The sequence below is a fragment of the Drosophila pseudoobscura genome, chromosome 3 (genome assembly GCF_009870125.1).
Source record: "Drosophila pseudoobscura strain MV-25-SWS-2005 chromosome 3, UCI_Dpse_MV25, whole genome shotgun sequence".
NCBI classification, from domain to species: domain Eukaryota; kingdom Metazoa; phylum Arthropoda; class Insecta; order Diptera; family Drosophilidae; genus Drosophila; species Drosophila pseudoobscura.
Window position 1 is genome coordinate 5636270 of NC_046680.1, and position 19582 is coordinate 5655851.

General features: G+C 47.1%; 4 protein-coding genes across 7 annotated transcripts; 1 reads left to right on the forward strand and 3 right to left on the reverse strand.

Moving 5' to 3' along the window:
- Window positions 1-919: 919 nt before the first annotated feature.
- LOC4803564 (m-AAA protease-interacting protein 1, mitochondrial) lies at window positions 920-2035 on the forward strand. The gene is made up of 3 exons (XM_001360234.4): window positions 920-1340; window positions 1395-1690; window positions 1756-2035. The coding sequence occupies exons 1-3, from the start codon at window positions 1032-1034 to the stop codon at window positions 1895-1897; spliced, it is 747 nt and encodes a 248-aa protein (XP_001360271.3). The 5' UTR covers window positions 920-1031; the 3' UTR covers window positions 1898-2035.
- On the reverse strand, window positions 2009-3357 carry Phk-3 (Pherokine 3). Its single transcript, XM_001360235.4, has 2 exons — window positions 3251-3357; window positions 2009-2493 (listed from the first exon to the last, which is right to left on the reverse strand). Exon 2 carries the CDS (start codon window positions 2480-2482, stop codon window positions 2105-2107), a length of 378 nt encoding a protein of 125 aa, XP_001360272.2. The 5' UTR covers window positions 2483-2493; window positions 3251-3357; the 3' UTR covers window positions 2009-2104.
- A 2172-nt stretch (window positions 3358-5529) lies between these two features.
- LOC4803566 (scavenger receptor class B member 1) lies at window positions 5530-7630 on the reverse strand. Its single transcript, XM_001360236.4, has 4 exons — window positions 6878-7630; window positions 6412-6814; window positions 6093-6343; window positions 5530-6022 (listed from the first exon to the last, which is right to left on the reverse strand). Exons 1-4 carry the CDS (start codon window positions 7493-7495, stop codon window positions 5744-5746), a joined length of 1551 nt encoding a protein of 516 aa, XP_001360273.3. The 5' UTR covers window positions 7496-7630; the 3' UTR covers window positions 5530-5743.
- Window positions 7631-9364: 1734 nt separating this feature from the next.
- emp (epithelial membrane protein) lies at window positions 9365-19080 on the reverse strand. 4 transcript variants are annotated; one of them, XM_033378546.1, is made up of 7 exons: window positions 17148-17271; window positions 12674-12793; window positions 11478-11730; window positions 11231-11404; window positions 10570-11141; window positions 10386-10507; window positions 9365-10314 (listed from the first exon to the last, which is right to left on the reverse strand). In XM_033378546.1, exons 2-7 carry the CDS (start codon window positions 12732-12734, stop codon window positions 9934-9936), a joined length of 1563 nt encoding a protein of 520 aa, XP_033234437.1. In that variant the 5' UTR covers window positions 12735-12793; window positions 17148-17271; the 3' UTR covers window positions 9365-9933. The 4 variants fall into 4 exon arrangements, with proteins under 4 accessions (XP_033234437.1, XP_001360274.2, XP_033234438.1 ...); XM_001360237.4 differs by having other exon boundaries at window positions 17118-17261; XM_033378547.1 differs by having other exon boundaries at window positions 17058-17211.
- Between the last annotated feature and the right edge of the window lie 502 nt (window positions 19081-19582).

Below are 19582 nucleotides of genomic sequence, written 5' to 3' on the forward strand. Positions count from 1 at the left end.
TATTTAGATAAAAGATACAAAAGATTTCCTCTTGTTTATTTATTTATACTAAGCTAAGTTTTGATGAATAAAACTATTGAAAAATCATCCTTGCTGTATCCTGTATCGGGGAAACTATCCTGATAAAAAAAGGCGTGGCACGCAAAGATCGGTTAGCGGAGAAAACTAAATATTTATGATTGGGGCCGCGATGTCCTTGATCCTTAATAAAAGACTCCATCAAATCAGGGAAATTTTTTCAAATACAGGAAGCCATCGCACGCCTAGATCGGCTGTGTTGGGGTGTTTGGAGTCCTTAGCAAAGCATCAAGGACCATTTTCTGATCACGGCAGTCCATGGCACGCCCATCGCCCATCGCCCGATCGGAATACGAATGAGGGAGAAAAAAAGATTTATGTCTGGAGAAAATATCCTTAATCCTTGGTTCTTGATAAGCACTGCCTGCACTTGATTAAGGATGCTATTCCGAACACAGGAAGCAGTCGCACGTGGCGATCTGGCCACAAATAAGGGAGAAAAGATATACATATATGTCTTGAGAAAATAACCTTGTTCCTACAAATAACGGCGAAAACAACAAAAGTTGTTGCTGTCAATTGTTTTACAAAAATTAGTTGTTGTTGTACAACAATGGAGAAAATAAATAGGGAGACAGGAAGGCTGTAGTAGTCCGTTAGTCTAATGTCATAAGACCATTAAAGATGACAAAAAGAGTCTATGGACATCGATATCTTCACTGAAACTTCAACTGCCACCAGCTGATGGTTATGAACGGTGATATTTGAATGGTTATTGCGAACTTTTAAATAATTCATTTTAATAACCATTTTCACTGGTATCGTAAAAAGGGAATCGTAAAACCCCATATGTATACCGTGTAAAATTTGAAAAATACCGTCTTAACCCCATATATACCGTAGAATTGAAATTAAATTAAAACTACTCGCTACCCAACACTGCCCATATTCTCCGCAAACGGGGCTAATTTACAAAACGACGAATAATTTGCCTGCATCTGAGAAAATTAACAATGCAGCACACACTCAGACGTTGCCTGGGCATGGCCCGGACGCCCTTGCTGCGCCTTCATAATAGTCCCATCGCAGTCGCAAATAGAAGATCATTCGCATCAGTGCCGCAAGAGGAAAACAAAAAAGAGCAGGAGACGAGGTCCGACCGTAATCACTTGCCGCGCCTCATGGACTTCCCGGAGGTTGTGTGGCCGTCGGCGTTGATCACGATCAAGAACTGGATTACAATCCAGTTCATCATCCGGCCCTACTTCGACAGCGAGTTCCAGCTCAAGGATTTCATTTTTGGCGCCAAGCAGGCACTGCAGGTTCGATTGACATGGTGCTATTTAACGCAGGGGGCCTAACTCCAGTCTCTTTAGGTGGTATCCTCTAAACTAATGGCCGGCGAACTGGAGGCTTTGGACAGCTTGGTTTCTGTCGATGCTATTGCGGAGCTGAAGCCCGTGATACAGAAACTGTCGATGTCGCAACGCCGTCAGCTGGAGATCAAGGAGAGTGACATCTACCTTTCGTTCCCCTACCAGGTGGGCATCATTTTCGACGAGGCCAACGACAAGTTGCAGAAGCGCTGGGTTGAGATCACAATGGTATTTCATGTGATGAGAGGACTGTCCGAGATGAGAGAGCGCGGCGAGGAGATACCATGGAACATGGGGTTTGTGGTGCCGGCCATCCATCGCACAGAACTCTTCAACTGATGAGTCATCCTTTTCATTACAGAATTCTGCCTGAGTACCAGGATAAGGTCTTTATTTGCAACTACCGCTTCATCAAGGAATTCACTGCCGGCCAACACTCAGACTGGACAATCAATGTGGCAAATCATTTTAGGGCGATTGATCTGATCAACGAAACGAAATAACAAAAGCCCCAGCCGCAGTGCAGCCTGTTTTGTTTGTTAAGCACTAGTTGATATTCGTTAGCTCATCCGCATCCAGCTTCCGCGTTGGAATAAAAGTTTTGTTTTGCCGCATTTAGGTATACAAAATTACATTTTTAATTGTGGAGCTTCTGATTTTAAATTAAGTTCATGTGAAATGAGTAGTAGACCGCAGAGTGCGACCCCCGCTTAGTGCTGCTTCTTCGCCGCCGCCTCGTACTTGGACCTATAGATTCCCTTCGAGTCGTACTTGTCGAGGAGCTGCTTCCATTCGCCTGGATATTTGGAGCGCAAGATGTTGATCACCTTTTCGGAGTTGCGACGCTGAGCGGCGGTGCATTTGGAGCAGTCGGACTGCAGAGCGTCAGGCAGCAGGCGCTTCAGCTCACGGCCTTCGGCCGTGCATGGCCCCTTATCCATCAGACACTTGAGGTAGTTGTTCAGCACGCGCTGATTGCCGAGCACATCATCCACATTAACATTGTCGAACTTGCTGGTGTACTGGTCCGGAGCGGCGGCCGCCAGTCCGGCGAGCACGCACAACACAATGGCCAGCGAAGCTTTCATCTTGACGAGTGCTGTAAAAGGAGGAGAGAGGTGTTTGGGTTAGTCCCCAAAATCGGGTAATGGCAAAGCAAATAAAAATTAGACCCCCTGGTGCCATTGTTTGTCTGATGCTTATAGAGGCGATTGGTTAGAGTGCAAATAATTCGGAATGATTTCTTGGAATGGCCGCATTGGCCAGAGGCTGCTTCTCTGGAAACGCTTCGAACATGCAAATCTATTGAATATAGAAGGCGTCGCCGCCAAGTCTCCGAAATCGGTTTATGTTTGTCTGAATGTAGAAAGAATCATCTGAGGTGATCGCGATGAGCCGCCCGATGGCGGAGCGGAGCCCACTTTGTCATGCATTATTAATGGCCCTTGGCATATATATCGCGTATGCATACTAATTGGTGTTCATTTTAATTTCGATATTTTACACAGAAGATTTCACAATTTCTCAATCGGCGAAGACCACGTCGCTGCTTGTTGGTTTCCCCCTGTCCTCTCCGCTTCTATTCCCGTCTATACACTACATCTTTCTCTACTCTGCTCTTCTGACTATGCAAATCAGTGCAGCCATGTCACCACAAACTGTTGTTTAACGGGCGATGTACGGCCGCCGGTGGTTGGTCAAAATTTACTCAATAATTGTGCACGACAGGTCGGACGTACTATCATGCTCTAAGCCTGAATTGCAATTGGAATTGGTTTCCTCGACTCTATTTGTTTTTTTTTTTGGCACTCAACTTTACGACTGGTGGTGCACTACTAAACACGGTTGTCACTCACTTCGTTTTTGTCTGATCGTTGGGCTTGGGCGGAGATGGGTTGCGTTGTGGTGCGTACAACGGTGCAGCTTTGATTGCGAGCTGTTAGCCTCTTTAGCTGACTTTTATACTAAGGAGCTTTAACGGCTCATACACTGAGCGCAATTCCCAGCAGCCAGCCCCGCTCGCTCGGAGCTTTCGCATGTGGAACCGGATTTTCAACGATTGACTTAAGGTTTTTTCAGCTGAATTTTTCGGCAAGCAGTCAAACGGTCTGTCTGTTCAGTCCACCAGTTCATAGGGTGGAATGGAAATGCGAGTTTATCACAGATTTATCTGTCCACTCCCCATGCCTCTGCCCAGATCTCTGGTTTTGTGTTTATTTGATCGTTACTCTTGTTTTTGTTTTCTTTTTTCTTTTTCTTTTGGCGGCTCTCACGTACAAAATTCGTAGGAAAAACATTGACTTACGTGAAAATTGAAATTTAAATGTTGATTTTGCCAGTCCGGACCGAGTTCCGAGCTGGAGTTGGACTTGGACAGAGCCGAGCATGGAGAGCGGAGATCTGAGACACTCACTGATCTGGCTTTAGCTGGTTTGGTCTCTGACTCTGACTTGGTTTAACGATCGCATTTAGTTGTTTCTGGTGCTGGTGCTGTTGTTGTTATTGTGGTTGTGGCTGTTGTTGTTGTTGTTGTTGTTGTTGTGTTGTAATCACTTTTATGCATTTCCATTTCCCTTTTAATTATCTTTCGGCTCATGGATCGCACGCACAAGTCTAGACCCGACCATATTGCGAAAGCTTTAGCGCCGATTCATTCCAACTGGTCTAATCAATCGGGATTTACCCCACTGCCTTGGGTGGACATGCTCGTACATACGTACATATGTATGTATTTGTTGCCGTCTTAGCCATGACTAGGGGGTTTTTCCGCCTTTTTGGCAGATAATATTTAGCTCCAACGGTCGGTCAGCTGTACCGGGGACAAGAGGACGTCTGCTAATGGATTCGGGACTCGAGCTCAGACTGATAATTCTAGCCGCTTTGGGGGCAACATTAATTAACTATAAAAAAGTAAAAATACACTTTATATTCGTATAATTATGTACTTTCGCAGCTTTTATGGCACTATGGCACTGCCAATGACGCAGGCGATTCTAGAAAAAGCGCAATTATCAAGCATATGAAGACGATCTGGCTGCTGGATCTGGATCTGTGGATTGGCTCAATGGATTACCTAGACAGGCTGCGAAAAGGTTAATAAATCACCTCGACCGGCGTTGACCCGACTCTCCACTGTGATATAACATCCGAGCCAATTATACAAACAACTTTCAGCTTGTTTGGCGGCGATTAACATTTAAATTGGGGCATCCTTTGCCCCAAGCGGCAGTCGTCACATATATATCGATTTATGCAAATCGAGAGTAATCGGGAAAGGAAAAAAACGGTCAACACACGACATTTCGTTGACGCGAGAGGAGAAGAGACAAAGGGTTGCTTACCTTGAAACCGCATCGGGGCATCAGCCAGAGAGAGAGACATGGGCATGACAGGGGCATGTTCAAAAGTTCAGGTTCAGGAAAGATGAACAAAATCAAGTACAATACAGGTAAACAAGAAAGAAAGGCTATCCTCCAACGGATCGAAGCATTGAACTCCCTTCCCAAAACGGAGTCTAAAATATTCTACAGGATTATGTAGAAAGATGTTGAATAAACATCTCAGATCACACAATTTGGTTGTATTATCTTAAATATTTAAACTTTTGTAATTGTAATTGTATTGAGCACTTTAGTTAGTTTTCAGAAAACCCAATACCAAGTTTTCAAAATAATAAATACAATTATTATTATTTAGATGCCTGAATAGACACGGAAGCATTTCTCTCTGGGAGCGTTGCAAGCTCCTGGCCGAAACGTTTCGACCCTCCTCAAGGGTATACAAAGCCACAAGGTACACAGAGCAAGAAGAAGCTGAAGAAATAATGACAACGAAAAGTTAAATGTACAGATTGAATAAAGCGCAAAATAAATCTTCCACTTGGTACGTGCCCAAGTTTTCATTGTCATTGCGAGCTGCTGCCTGCCACCACACCACACAAAAAGCGAGGCGAATCAAACGAAAGCCGCGACCTCAAACAGTCAACACGGCAAAGGTGGCGACAGATGAATGGTAGGAGGAGGGGGAGGAGGATCAGTGGGGATTAGATGAGACCAATGTCTGGGACGAGCTTAGGCCGGGCTTGGGCTCTGAGCTCTGGCTCTCCTCTGACAGATAAGGTGAAATGAGGCGAGAATTCAATTTTCAACTTATTAGTATATTATATAAAAGAAAACAACTGAACTGATAAGTGCAGTGGCAGCATCATCAGCAACAGACCGCACCTCTAGCCTAAAACTACGAGTATTTGTATGCATGTATAGTATATGTACACTAGTCCAGCTCTCGGATCTGGCCCTGGGCCTGGGACTGGGCCTGGAACCGAGCTCAATCACAACCTAAATCAGAGACTATTTGACAGCCTCATCAGAGACTTGGCCGCATTGCGTAAGGTGGCGATCGGTTGTCGGAAACACCGTTTCAAGGCAGGCGTTTGTGGTGCCGCGGCCGCAGATCTTGCGATAGAGATCCACGTAACCGAGATCGCCCCAGGCCACACGGATCACTTTGAGGGCGCTCCACAGGGCGAGCAGCAGCAGCAGAGCCATGCAGGGCGCCTGCACGTGGGGCAGCACCTTCACATTGATCCACATCAGCCTGAGCACGAAGTCGGGCAGCTCACCCATTTCCTGGAAAACGTTCAATGGGGTATCAGTGGGAGGGAAATTTCCATGGGGGTTGGAGGCTGTTGACACTTACAAACTCATACCAGAAGGTGGGCAGCAGCATGTTGCTGAAGCTTTTCAGTCTCCTGCTGTAGGAAGAGAGATTCGGCATGGGTATGTTTGACTGGAAGCGGTACTTCTCGTTGACAGGTATGCCTGTGGTGGGCTCCATCAGGATGAACGGCTCGTGCTCCTCGGCATTCGGATTGTAGCCTTCGTAGTGCTCGCTCCAGTTGTAGCTGCTGCCATAGAAGTGTGGCGCCGAGAACGCCGATGGGGCATCATCTGCAACCGATGCAAAAGCGTGAGAAATAATTCAAAAATGTTCTGAGGGAATCCCCCGATCGACTTACTTATCACACACTTGGAGACGTCAAACATCCCTTTGTGCAATTTGATGCCGTAGGTAGTGTCCATGCACTTTGGGGGCTCCTGGCCGGGCTGCAGCAGCAGGTATCGGTAGGTGTCGAGGCCGGCGTAGCGCTCTGGGCGCTGGTAGATGAGGGGCAGGACGCGGCAGGACTCGATGGCCACGACGTTCAGCGGTGTTTCTGGCTGCAGGAAGGGCGGGAAAAGCGAGTTGTCGTGAGCGCCGCTCACGTTGTAGGGGCAGGCGTCATTGGACCACTCTTCGCTGCGCGGCAGCTGCTCTTTGATGACCTGCTGGCCGTTGAGGGTCTCGATGCGAAAGAAGTTGTCAATGCCTTGCTCCGGGCCAATGTTCACCGTGTAGACCTCCTCCTTATCCTTGAGAGCCTACGAGTGGAAGCGTATAAGAATATGGCCAGATGAGATGGAATCGAACATTGAATCGCTTACATTGTGCAGCGGTCCGCAGTTGGAGGACAGGGCGAAGGGCAGTAGGTTGGATACCAGCTGCAGGGAGGGTCGTGTGAACTCCCAGAGGAAGTAGTACACGGAGCCCGTGATGAACAAGTCCTCGAACCTAGTGATGGCATCGAAGCCAAGGACCGAGAACGGTGCCACGTGCTTGAACTTGGCCGCCGCGCCCAGTAAGACGTTGTTGGGCGAGGTGATGGTCCAGTTGAGGACTTCGGGAGCAACGCTCTCCTCCGGCAGGAACTCCACATGGCGGTAGCGATTCTTTCGGTACGTCACATTGTTTTCTGTGCGACTGAGGATGTCGTTGTAGCCTACGATTTTGTAGGTGATCGGTCCGATCTGGTCCACTTTCAGCCGCTTGTCGCGCCCGCTCTCAAACTCGGCGGCGTTGGTCACGTTGAACAGGTAGCTCTTGAGCTTACCAAACGGAGAGTTCACCCAGCTGTCCATGGTGGGCATCTCCTGGCGGAAGCGGACATGCTCCCGGGCCACCACTACGCGATAGTCCCAGATGCAGGAAAGCACAAACAGATAGAGACTCGTCAGGCCGAGAAACACATAGAGAGCTACTCTCAGCTTCTGTCCAGGCTTCATCTCTTAAGGGAGGTTCAGAGAGGATCTTGGTACCAAGACGAATAGTCAGATGGAGACAGCAACTGGCCGGAGAAAGAACCACGTCTGTTCGGGAGAAAACACGCGATCCGTTTGACTCGAAATCTAAGCGCTTTGGACACTGGCGTTACAATCACTTATCACGACTCTTGGCCAGCGGAACGCAATGAAATGAAAACAAAATATATGAAATCAAAATAACGGAAAGGCTATCAGCTAAGCCCTCGAGCTGGAGCTGAAACTGAGGCTGAGGTTGATTCGGCTGCCCGGCTCCCGACTTACGGCTCCCGACTTACGGCTCCCGGCTCCCGGCCGCTCTCTCCGTTGCTCCCACTCTGGGGAATAGCAGCGATAATGGGGATCTCTGACCCGATCATACAATTCACGCACATTCCAATTAAAACTTTATGTTCCAGATAAGCAGTACTTAAGGGTACTTACAGTAAGTCTGCACGGAGCACTTTATCCTGTTATTCAGGAGCGCTGTGCGTCCGAATGACGTCTTCCATTTTGATCACCTGTTGCCATTCAGGTGGTGGCAGTCCCCCCTGCGTGGATTCACGGCTAACCTCGGTCGTTGGCAGGTGGAGATTGCCTGCACTTGACTGGGAGACGCCGCCCTGGGGTCGCCGCAGAGGCTGTCTTATCAGGCACAGACAGACGCAGACGGCACTCCGCTTATCAGTCCAGCGGGCAGTAGAACGTGCAACGAAACAAATGACTTGCCATTAAAGTCTGTCCCGGATTGGTCTTGGTCTGCTCTGACTCTGACTCTGATCCAGGCACAGTGATCCGCAATAACAATCATGGAATCCAGTATTAATAGACGCTTTAATGGCTGTGGTGCAGAATCCGGTCTGGTCTGTGTCTGGAGGTCTTTAATGCATCCAATCGAAAGTAAACAAACTACTATATAACTAAATTCCGAAACCTGGCATTTTGAGATGAGTTCTGCTGATAGGCGGGGTTCATAATTCATTGAATTTTTTATTACCATTTAATGTTTCATGTATTTTTTGTTTGTTTGGGTTATGTTGGATGACCTCGCAGCCGCTGGAATCCTATATAGAAAGGGAACTCGGACATTAAATCAACTGATGGATAGATAGGGCTTATCTGTCTCGATTGCCTCGATTGCCTCGATTCTCGTTTTCGTTTTCACTTGATCTCGATCCAGCTAAGGCCCTTCGGAAGCATACTTTTGGGATCAATAGGAGCCAGATTCTAGAATTTTTAATTCTAAGCATCACAGGCCCACAGGGGAATACTTATAACCGGTCGTTGCATTCGATCATTCCTAAGAAGAGACACAAATCCAGACCGCATTTGCTGGAATATCACTCAGAGTTCATCAGAGAATAATATTCTGAAACATCCTTCGTTGCATACTTTCGGGTCTAGTACCGATTGCATTCCGGAAAAGGAAGCTGCATGTCTATAAACACTGAAATGGTCGGCAATTAAGCAATTATCGATGGCAAAACAAATTTTCAAATTTGATTTTGTTCTCCCGCTAGGTATTTTTTTATTGTTGTTATTTCTATTAAGAAATACAATATTCTTTTGTTTCGGGAACCCATCTAAATATTCTATAACTACTGAATGGGGATAGGCAATTTGAGAACCAAATGTGTAGAGCTTAAGCCGACAAACATTTTGCGGGGGAACGTGAACCCCTGCTTTGGATTCTGTTGAAGCTTTCGGGGTTGTGGAGGCGAGGTGAAGAGGGGATTCGATTCCGGTCTATGCCTAATTAAAATAATATCGTAATTAATTGCATATTATACACATATAAATTCTACATGGGATAGATACAATAGAAGTTTGCTATTGGATCGATAATGAAGCACATTTGTATGGAGGACGGAACATTGCTTTATTTTTTATTTGAGAAACGTTTCGGGTTTGGTTTGTGACTTGATTGTCTTGACATCGAATTTCAACAAGTGGTACAATGGGGCACGGGGAATTGTGGGGGGATTGGGGTATATTAATTCAGTTTTGGTATAACAAATCAAAGTTTAAGCTAAGTCGAAGCTTTGAGCCTTAATGCGATCACGACTGTTGCGTAGGACTACACATCATCATCAAAATTTCATAACGATTACTTACAAAGATAACCTACATACAATACAATAGATACAGATACAGATACAGATACAAGTATAGATACACATACAAAATACATACAAGTCTTCCCAGCTCCATTTGTTCTAGACTACAGACACTCACACACACCCCCCACCGGAGCAAATCCGAATGGATCTGATCGGATCGGATGGGTGCAGGGGATGGGTTATGGGAATGGAATGGAATGGGCTAGTCCCAGTTACCTATCTACACTAAACTAGACACCCAGAGACCGACCCCTCGATACGTCTACTGATCATATCATCATATCATCCAAAACTCGACAATCTCTAGTATCTGGCGGGCTGGGTGTCCTTGTTCTGCTTCTTGTTCATGTCCACTTGGGCGGTGGCCAGGTAGTTGGACCCCTCCAGATGCAGAGTGCTCTGCCGGTGAGAGTTGCGGATCAGGCAGAAGGTCGACAGCAGCAGCAGGGCCACCCCCAGGGCGAACAGGCCGACAATCAGAGCCACACGTATCTTGGGCGGCACTTGCTCGGCAAAGCGCATCAGATCGGTGACCTCATTGGGCAGGCTGTCGATCCCCTCCTCGAACCACAGAATGGGGAAGATGATGTCTGGGAAGTTGGCCACTTGCTTGATGTCGAACACCTGGCTGACGGCCAGATTGATTTGGATACGAGCTCGAACACGCAGAGTGGTTCCCATTTTCTATGGGATAAATAAAGAAATGAATGACCATTACAGGAGAACTGACAGGAGGAAAGGGTCGCCTTTCTTACCGGCTGCACATCGAGGAAGAACTGATGCTTCTCCTTCTCTGGCGGCGAAATGCCCTCCACCTGTGTCCGCAGGCTCTCGTCGCCGAGATAGAAATGGGGGAAGCTTAGCATGATGGGGGAATCTGTACGGGAGAGACAGTTGTCAGTGTCAGGAAGGGATCTTTTGAGGCCCAGTGATTAGTACCGTATTGACACAGCGAGACGTTGAAGAGACCGTTGGGGGAGCACGAGGGCTGGCCGGCGGGGCAGAAGCACATGTTATCCGGGTGGCTCTCGACATCGGCAAAGACCCACTCGGGTGGGGTGAAGCGATAGCCGGGCACCTCGTTCGAGGTCATCACCTCCTTTTCGAAGACCAGCGGCATCAGGCGGCAGAGATCTTTGTCGTACACATGCAACACACGGTCGTGGTCGATGTGCGGGGGGAAGATGGAGCCGTCAGTGCCGTTCAGGTGATTGCACTCATCGGTGGTCCAGTGGGGCAGGTGGGTGCGACCGTTGTACTGGTCGATAATGCCGTACTTTTCGATGTCATCGACGCCTGTGTTGACGGTGACGCGGTCGGAGGAGGTGCCGTTCTTGCCGTACAGCAGGCCGAACTCCTCGTATGGCAGCTTCTGCTCCTTAGGCACCACATCCTTGGCCAGCTTGAGCAGCGGATCCTCGTATCCCCAGAGCAGCTGTCCCACGGACACCTGAACGAACGGCTTGATCTTCAGTATGTCCATGATGCTGGCCATGGCCAGACGCAGGAACCTGGGAAGGGCAAGATCAGGGTTAATCAGATTGCAGCATTTTTGTAGAAGCCACTGTCGGCAAGCCCAGGGCACTCCCAGGGCACTCACCTGGCCGCATGCTTGCTTTGGGAGGTGGCACTCAGCATGGGAATGTTGGGCACAATCACCACGTCATCTTCGGGGCCCACAGACAGATCTTCGCGGAACGAGTAGATCTTGCGCAGATTGTAGCTGAGCGTGCCATTGTCATTCTCCACGATGTTAACCTTTTCCCAGCTCTCGCTGCAAGTCGGAGATGAAGGGAGAGAAGATCGTATTAACATTGACGTTTAGGTGCAGTTTAAAGACCACTTACCTGTAGACATAGGGACCCACCTCATCGACAATGGCCTTGGAGCCATTGCTGAGGAAGTCATCGGCATTGGTCACATTGTAGATGTACAGACTGATGTGGGGCTCCACCGGCGGCTTGGCCCACCAGCCGAAGGTCTTGGCGCCGGGCCGCAGAGCCACCATGCGGTCCACAATGGCATTGATCAGCACGGAGAACTCGCAGGCCACCAAAACGCCTCCCACTATCAAAATCGACGCAATGGCGATCGTAATCCCTGAAAAACCAAGGAGAATTATTCAACGAATGTACAGCGATTGCATAAATCAGTGGATGATTGGAATGAGTCAGACCCTGTGAGCGGGAAGGTGGCTTCGATCGAGACAAATATTTAAGTTGGCACTCGACTGGGACAGCTCGGCATAAATATTTATACATCGAACGAATAGAACACTAGTGTACATATTGCGGAACATGAATCACTCTTCTAGTGACCCTTTGACCTTATACACTTTGTTTTCCAATTAGCGATGGATAGAGAGGCTCGATCCGATCCCCAATTAGTTGTGATTGAATAATTATCGTTTAATTACTGAAGTGGAAGCGCCATAACTGGAATGTCGACGCTAAACAACAGCAATCAGAGCCAGATCCCAGTCCCAGATCCCAGTCCCAGTCCTTGGAACTAATAGCCCACTGCGCCTTAGTCTCATTTTTCCAGAAGGAAACGAAAGGAAGGGAAAGTTGGTAGCTACTTGGGTGAAGATCTCAGTTTATCCTCTGCGTACTTTCAGCGGAATCAATTAGAAATTCAAAAGCGAATACCAGTCTAACCAGTCATACGAACAAAGCGAAGCATTCGCAATCTATTGAGCAAAATCAAGAACCAGGCACGGCACGTGGAGTTATATATTGTATGCGATATATGGATGATTCGCCCCGGTGTTAAGTCAGTCGATGGGTTCTTGTGGTTCCACCTTCCATTGCGTTGTGCATAAATCGTTTCAGGGGATTATTGCACAAGTCAATGCGGGAAATCCATATGGAAATTTGTTGTTAATAGGAAGAGCGCGGCTGGCTAATCAGATGCTAATGGTAGTGGGAATTCAGGTAATACTCGTCCAGCTTCCAGTGGGGATAGCTCTGAGAACACATCTCCGAAGCATCGCTCACCCCCTTGGGGGCTACTCGCATTCATTGAATTGATTATAAGTACTTACACCATTTTCTCAGATACGTGCTGGACAGTTTAGTGCATAGTTTGTGTTTGGGACCGTTCATGTTGTGGCTGTTGTTGGAGTCGTTGTTGTTTCAAGAGTTGACCGCCTTGCAGCTGTTAACTAGAAAAGCAAATCAAAATTATATATAAGACATACTCGTATCAAGCTGTTTTTATGGGGGGACGACCTACAGACAGATAAGCTGTAATACCGGTTAAGTTGTTAATCTATAATTATCAGGCAAAAGCCAGGTAAACAGGAATGCAATCATTCAATATCACTTGATAATCACATCGTAAAGTTCTAGCCGACATTGGGTCTCGATGCTCGATGCTCGATGCTCGATGCTGGAGCTCATGATCCGCGATCAGCGTTCACGATCACGATACGATCATGATCAACATCTTCTGTTCTGTTCTGTTCTGTTCTGTGCTTCTGCTTCTTTTTCCCCACTCTTTCCATATGTTTACTTATGTCTATGGATATCCATGGCATGGCTTGAAGAGACAACCAGATGACAGTGGAGGAGAGATGCCCCGACTTTGGCCCAGACCTCAGACACGTTGCGGGGCGTGTTGGCCTTGTGGGGCTTGACAACGCTCGAGCTGTGGCTGTATTTAGTTTTGGCCAAAAGCTGATTTATCAGCTATGCGATGCTTCGACACAAAACAAAACAGACGAACAAAACCGATCTGCAATCTTGTTTTGGTGGTTGGTCGTTGGTGGTTGGGCGACGGGGGACGGGGACTGTCTCCAGAACCTTCAAGTCAGCACAATGACTTTTAGCTGGGGCTCTTTTGTGGCGCGGCTTTTGTGCGCTGGATAATTGCTCGAGTCTCATACGAGTACTGTAACGCGCTGCGCTGCGCCCTTCCTGGCAGGGACAGACCTTGGCTGCCGTTCAGCTCGGCAATTAAGCACTTTTTAATGGACTGGCAGGCTCCTGCTGCCTCTCCCTCTCTGTCTACTCTACGGCTCTGAATCTGGCTCTGGCTCTGGCTCTGACTCTGGCTCTGGCTCTGACTCTGACTCTGAGGTTTCGCATATAACAAATGTCGGAATGAAACCTTGACCGAGGCCAGGGCTGTGCTTGGGCATACATACATACATGCGAGTATATCTTTTAATATTCGGACTCGTGCGTAAACAGCAACGATTTTATTATTGAAAATTCCAGGCAGACAGCCCGCAAGCCATTATTCATATTCATAAACGAAACGCAATGCAGCAAAATGGGATTCGGCTAATGGTCTGAGCTATTTGCAGGCGTCGCACGGTCGTAGACAATAGAAACGAAACGTTTTAATTGCCCCACTCGATCTGGTGATCTGGCGATCTGACGATCTGACAATCCAGCACTCCAGCACTCCAGCGATACGCAGATTATTCTCAGAATCAAGTGCATACAAACAGTCGTTTATCGGCGCGAACGAGATAATCTGCAACTCCAGTGGGAGATTACTGGTGGGGCACGTTCACACCTTCCATTCCGCGATTCGGAAGAACGCACTGAGAGCACGAGAACATGAGAGCCAGAAGCTCGAAGCTCTAATTCTTGGATGCTCTGCGGAAATGGTGGCCTACAACCAGTTTAGATGTTTTCGCTTTACGGTTTCGGCCAAAAAGCATTAAACTTTGTACTTTGGGCCCTGGCCAGCACACAGCACACAGCACACGCACACCACCCCACTTACCCACCAACTGAGTGGATACAAAGTTTTTCGAATTTTTGTTTAGTATTTGTCGAGTCGAGTTTACTGCGCTCTCTGAACGCCACAAGGTCGAGCTGGCGACTCCAATATCTGTGTGTTTGTGATTTGTGTTGTGTGTTTTGCATTGGATCCACCATTGGATCCACCATTGTTGGCTCTGGTCGAGCGATGCCCATTGAATACCAATTAGCCCATAATTATTTCAAATGATTTTCGGTGACACCCGTCATCGGGCCATAAATCAGTTAATTCAATCAGGAATTTATTTGCTGAGTACTCGTACTCGTAGTTTCGGTTCTGTTTGCTGTTAGCTGTTGGCTGTTGGCTGATTGTGCGCTTTGTTGGCGGAGTGCACTGCTTCAGGGCCTGGCTATTATAAGTACATATACGTAAAAACTTTTTAGCATTACAAATGCTTGCCAAGAACGAGGACTGGAGTGGAGCCTACTGGAGATGCAGTGTGACTCAGAGTGCTGGTTCTCGGGAAATGAAATGTGTGTGTAACTAACAGAACCTGAGCCATTGTGTCTCGCATCCCCAAGAAGTATGCAAGCAACCGGAGGTGACTGGAATGGCTGGGAAATTCTAGATCTGAACAGCAGACCATCCAAACACCTTGTTATGAGAATCACAGCCAGACTTCAGCAGTTTTGGCATTCCATTCTATTCCAATGAAATGCGATAACTGATGTAATCATTTTACTTTTGTTGACTCGGATCTCGCCCGTTGTTGGAGTCGTTGGAGCTGTTGGAGCTGCTCTTTCAGCTGTTCAATTAGCGGCTAACGTGTTGTGTTTAACGTGAAATCGCCAGCCGAGTGTTCGCTTTTATATCTTCGACGTGTACGAGCATGTGTTGAATGTTATATGTATATATGTATATGGCTTAGACAGAATCCCAACTTCAATAGAAATTTACTTTCTAAACACACGTTTTTGTATGAATTGAACTGAAAGCGGAATCTTGGCGAAGACATCCGCTGCCCCTCTTGTTGCTTCTGCTGCTGATCAGAGCTTGGCAGAGCTCTCGGATTGAAATGAAGTAAAGGCGAAGACAACGTGGAGTCGAGTCTCATAATTTCACTGCGTTTAAATGTTGCACAAATAAATACAAGCGGTAGCAGCTACTTATTTTAAACAATTACCCTGACCCAATTTCAGAGCTGGCGCTGGGGCTGGGGCTTGGGCTGGGGCTGTGGCTGTGCCTGTTGCTGCCGCTGCCGCTGTGACACTGGCCTGGCCAAAAACCAAGCGGGCTGCTGACAAAATTCGCTTTGCCTTTTTGTTGATAATACAAAATGAAATGAAATGATTTTTAAATTTTTGTGCGTTAAACAATGCTTGGCTGTGCTGTTGTCAATGGCGTGACAAACATGTGCGACGGGGCTCATCTTGGAGTTTCAGTAGGTCAGTTTTGGTGGCAATTACCCCAGAGACAGGGACAGGTACAGGTGCAGGTACAGGTATATGGAACAGACCATACCAGAGAGAGAGAGAGAGAGACAGCAGAAGTACAAAGTGTTGTTTGCGTTTTGCTTTCGCAGTGAAATGTGTCAACGGCCAACGGGCAACGGGCAAAAGCGAAGACAAAGACAAAGCCTGGCAATTGTCACCTCAATTTTATGACCAACTTGGCAACGAAATCAAGCAACAACTTCAGCAGAAACTTCAGCGACAGAGTGCCGCAAGATAACATAGTATACTCGTAGTCGTATACGTATGATGAAGATGATGATGATTCAAAGCTTTTACTCCGGACTGTTGGTGCTGCTGCTGGCCGCTTCTGGTGCAACCTTCACATAATCCTCATCATGGTTATGTGGTCAAAAAGAGAGCTTTCGCGGGCCCTCTTCACTTATTTATGCATTTATTTAGTTTTATTTGATTTGTGTGGGGTTTTCTGACCTGGACACACGCTTCATTTTGATTTTTGAATTTTGATTTTGGATCTTGGACGAGTATGGAGTATGTGTGGTGTTTTTTGGGTAAACTTTTTTATTTGATTTCGTTTTGAGTCGCTGCTTCGTGGCAGCGCCAATCAGCGCGCTGTGCAGAGCGAAAATTTCACTTTTTCCACACAAGTAATCATAAAAACTATGCACGTTCGTAAAATGCGCTTTTGGCAGGGCCGTAGACAGCATTTAGCTGCTGCCGCTGGCAGCAGCATCAGCAGCAGCGCAGCAGCAGCAGCCACAAAGCATAATTCAATGATTTTCCGCTTTTGTAGAGCTATTAAGCGCCCAGCCAAGCCATCGAGCCACCATGGAAATGGTTTCATTTTGGCTGAGTGGGCAAGGTCTTGCTCAATGCTGAGACTGCGACTGCGACTGCGACGAGACCGACCCGACAACATCTATAAGGTTTATCAATGATCGATGCAGTAAGCAGCAACAACAACAAATGGACTTTTACTGCCGCAAAAGGCCTGGAATGTGAGTGCTACTGCCACACCACACCACACCACACCATACCATGCCACAAACAACACACCACACACTTGTTGCTGCTGTTGCTGCTGTTGCTGCTGGCTTTTGTGAAAGACACACCAGAGAGGCAGACGCAGACCTGTCCAGCCTGAGGGGAAGGGAGGGGACAGGCCACAAGCCGCAAGTCGCAATCCGCAATCCGCAGGCATTTCAAAATAGTTACATTAACACACAGACAGGCACTCACACGGGAGCCGGAATCGGAGTCGAAATTGGCCGTTTACACGGATGCAAGTTTAGTACGTACGCGCTGTTTTGGGGATAGATAGATTCTTACGGGGGGCCACAAAATGTGGAACGTAACACCAAACTGCCGGAAAAAAACGTTCACGACTTGTACGCTCGTAAAGCCGCCGAGAAACTGATGTCGATGTCTTCGAGTGGCCCCACAACGTAAGATGTTGGGGCGGCGAAAGCTTCCACCTGAAGCTCGGCTTGGCATTGCGACAAAGCGAAACTCGAAAACCAGATAAACAGGTACACCTGTGTGCGTATGTGTGTATGAAGGTGTGTGCTCAAGAGGAGAGGCACTAGCAAAAGCGAGAGTAAGCAAGCGCGCTCTGTGTGTGGCTCTGTGTGGCTGTGTGTGGTGCATGACTTGAGCTTTTGCTCAATGCACTGTATGCGATAAAAGCTTTCGGATATTCGAATAGTCTTCGATCGGTTCGAAATAAATGTTGCCTGTTTCTGCTGTCGCTCCCTCGATTTTCTTCTCTTCTCTCTCTTTCTGCTGCTTTTGAGGAATGGAATGGGTGGCGGCGACTGATAAAAAACAAGTTTGTTGCTTTTGCATTGAAGTCTTTCGTTTTGGTTGCGTTCCGTTCCGTTTTATGTTGCACACACACAGAGACACAATCCCATTGATTGCCACACCAATACCACTGGCAGCACTAAACGATTATGATATTTTGTTGTTGTTGCAAATGACTCACTTCTATCGTTATTGTTGTTGTTGTTTTTATTATGGTTTGTGCCAGTGGTTGCCAAACACCAAACATCAGAAGCCACAATAACGAAGACAGATCAAGTTGAAGCCACAGAATGTATGCTAAAGCTGACAGCTCCAACGATCACAAATTATTGTTATTGCCACTGAATGTTGCAGTTTCGGTGGGCATTGCGCCAGCTTTTTGGTTTTGTTTGTTGTTGTCTTGTCCGTCTCCAGAATCGAAATCTTGCAAAAGCTTTCCTGCTTGAGCATAAACAGGCTTTTGGGAAATGCGCAAGCCGGGGAAACAACACCGCGCGACAAAAACTTGTTGCATTTGCATAACCAATAACAGCGAGGGGAAATCATTTTAGACCATGTCTAGGAAATGTGATTCGAGAAATTGTCCACTGGCAGAAAATTTCACAGCGAGCACGTTCGTTCTGAAACGATGGAGAGTTTTTCCACCTCAGATGAATCAGGGGCAAGTTCTGACGATATGATGATTGTTAAATGAATAACACTTGGGAGATTCTGTGATTCTCAGATATTCAGATAGAATTTTTAGAGTTGGGAATGATCTTAAGAGGATCCAGTTGTGAACTAGCATTCATATATGTACATATGTATTTTGTTTAAGCCTGACAAAACCATTGCTCAATCCCCATAACAATGGCTTTTTAGTTAGAAGGCGAACCAAGACATTATCGCCTCAATGTGTTTGACATTCCGACTCCAAGACCAACCACACACACGCACACACACGCACAAAGATATAGAGTGCTGTTGGACGGGGCGACGACGACGGTGACGGTGACGGCGACGGTGACGGCGACGGCGACCCGTATCCAATGCCTAACTCTACGACGACTTTGCATGCCAATAAGGCCAACCGGGTTGCATGCGACCTTTCTGTTTATGTAAACTGTCGTACAAAGTGGCGCAGTTTTGTTGTAAGTGATGCAATAAATAATAATAAAAGCACAGCAAAAGCAACAACAACAACAACATACGCATATGTAAATTTAAATGTTGTTGCGTGTCATCAATAGCCCCTGCCCCGGCGACGCAAGAGAATCAAATTTGGTTTTTCACTTACGATACAGAATGTCGACCAACGTCGGCATGGCCAATCGTCAGCCCCTCAGGGTATCTTCGCTCAGATTGGTCGATGTATCGATGTAGGATTTGAAGATTCTGGATCTCCGATGATTGTGTCCTACTTTTCGAGGAACTTGTATTATTTAATTTTGAGATTCTTTATGTGTGATTCTTGTTTATACATATTTGTGTGTGTAAGAACTTTTTTTGGCACTTGACGACCCGGCAACCCAGGTTGTTGATAAGGCCCCCCCGCTTTCCCTTTTATTTCTACGTCAGAGCTGATAAGATCCCTACCAGCGAGCATTCAGGAAGCGGGAACTGGAAGCCGATCGAGGCCATCGCCAGCTCTACATTTAACGTGATGGAAACGACTTTGCCCTCCATCTTTACAGCTTTTAAGGTAGTTTATGTGAGGGCCTAAACAGACTACAGTAACTTAGAGCGCGGCTGACTTAGTGCCACTTAAGTTGTCAGTTCCAGTCAAATACTCCGCCGTAAAATAGAAGTTGAAGCTAGCTATTGGGACCTGATCGGGGCGGAGACAATACTCATTGCAGGCGAACAGTATTGGAAAGCTATTAGCAGCACGGAACGAGTAAACGATTGAGCCATTGGAATATCATGCGCGTCATCCGCGCCTTCTGGAAAAACAATAAGTTCAGAGAGGCTATCAATCGAAA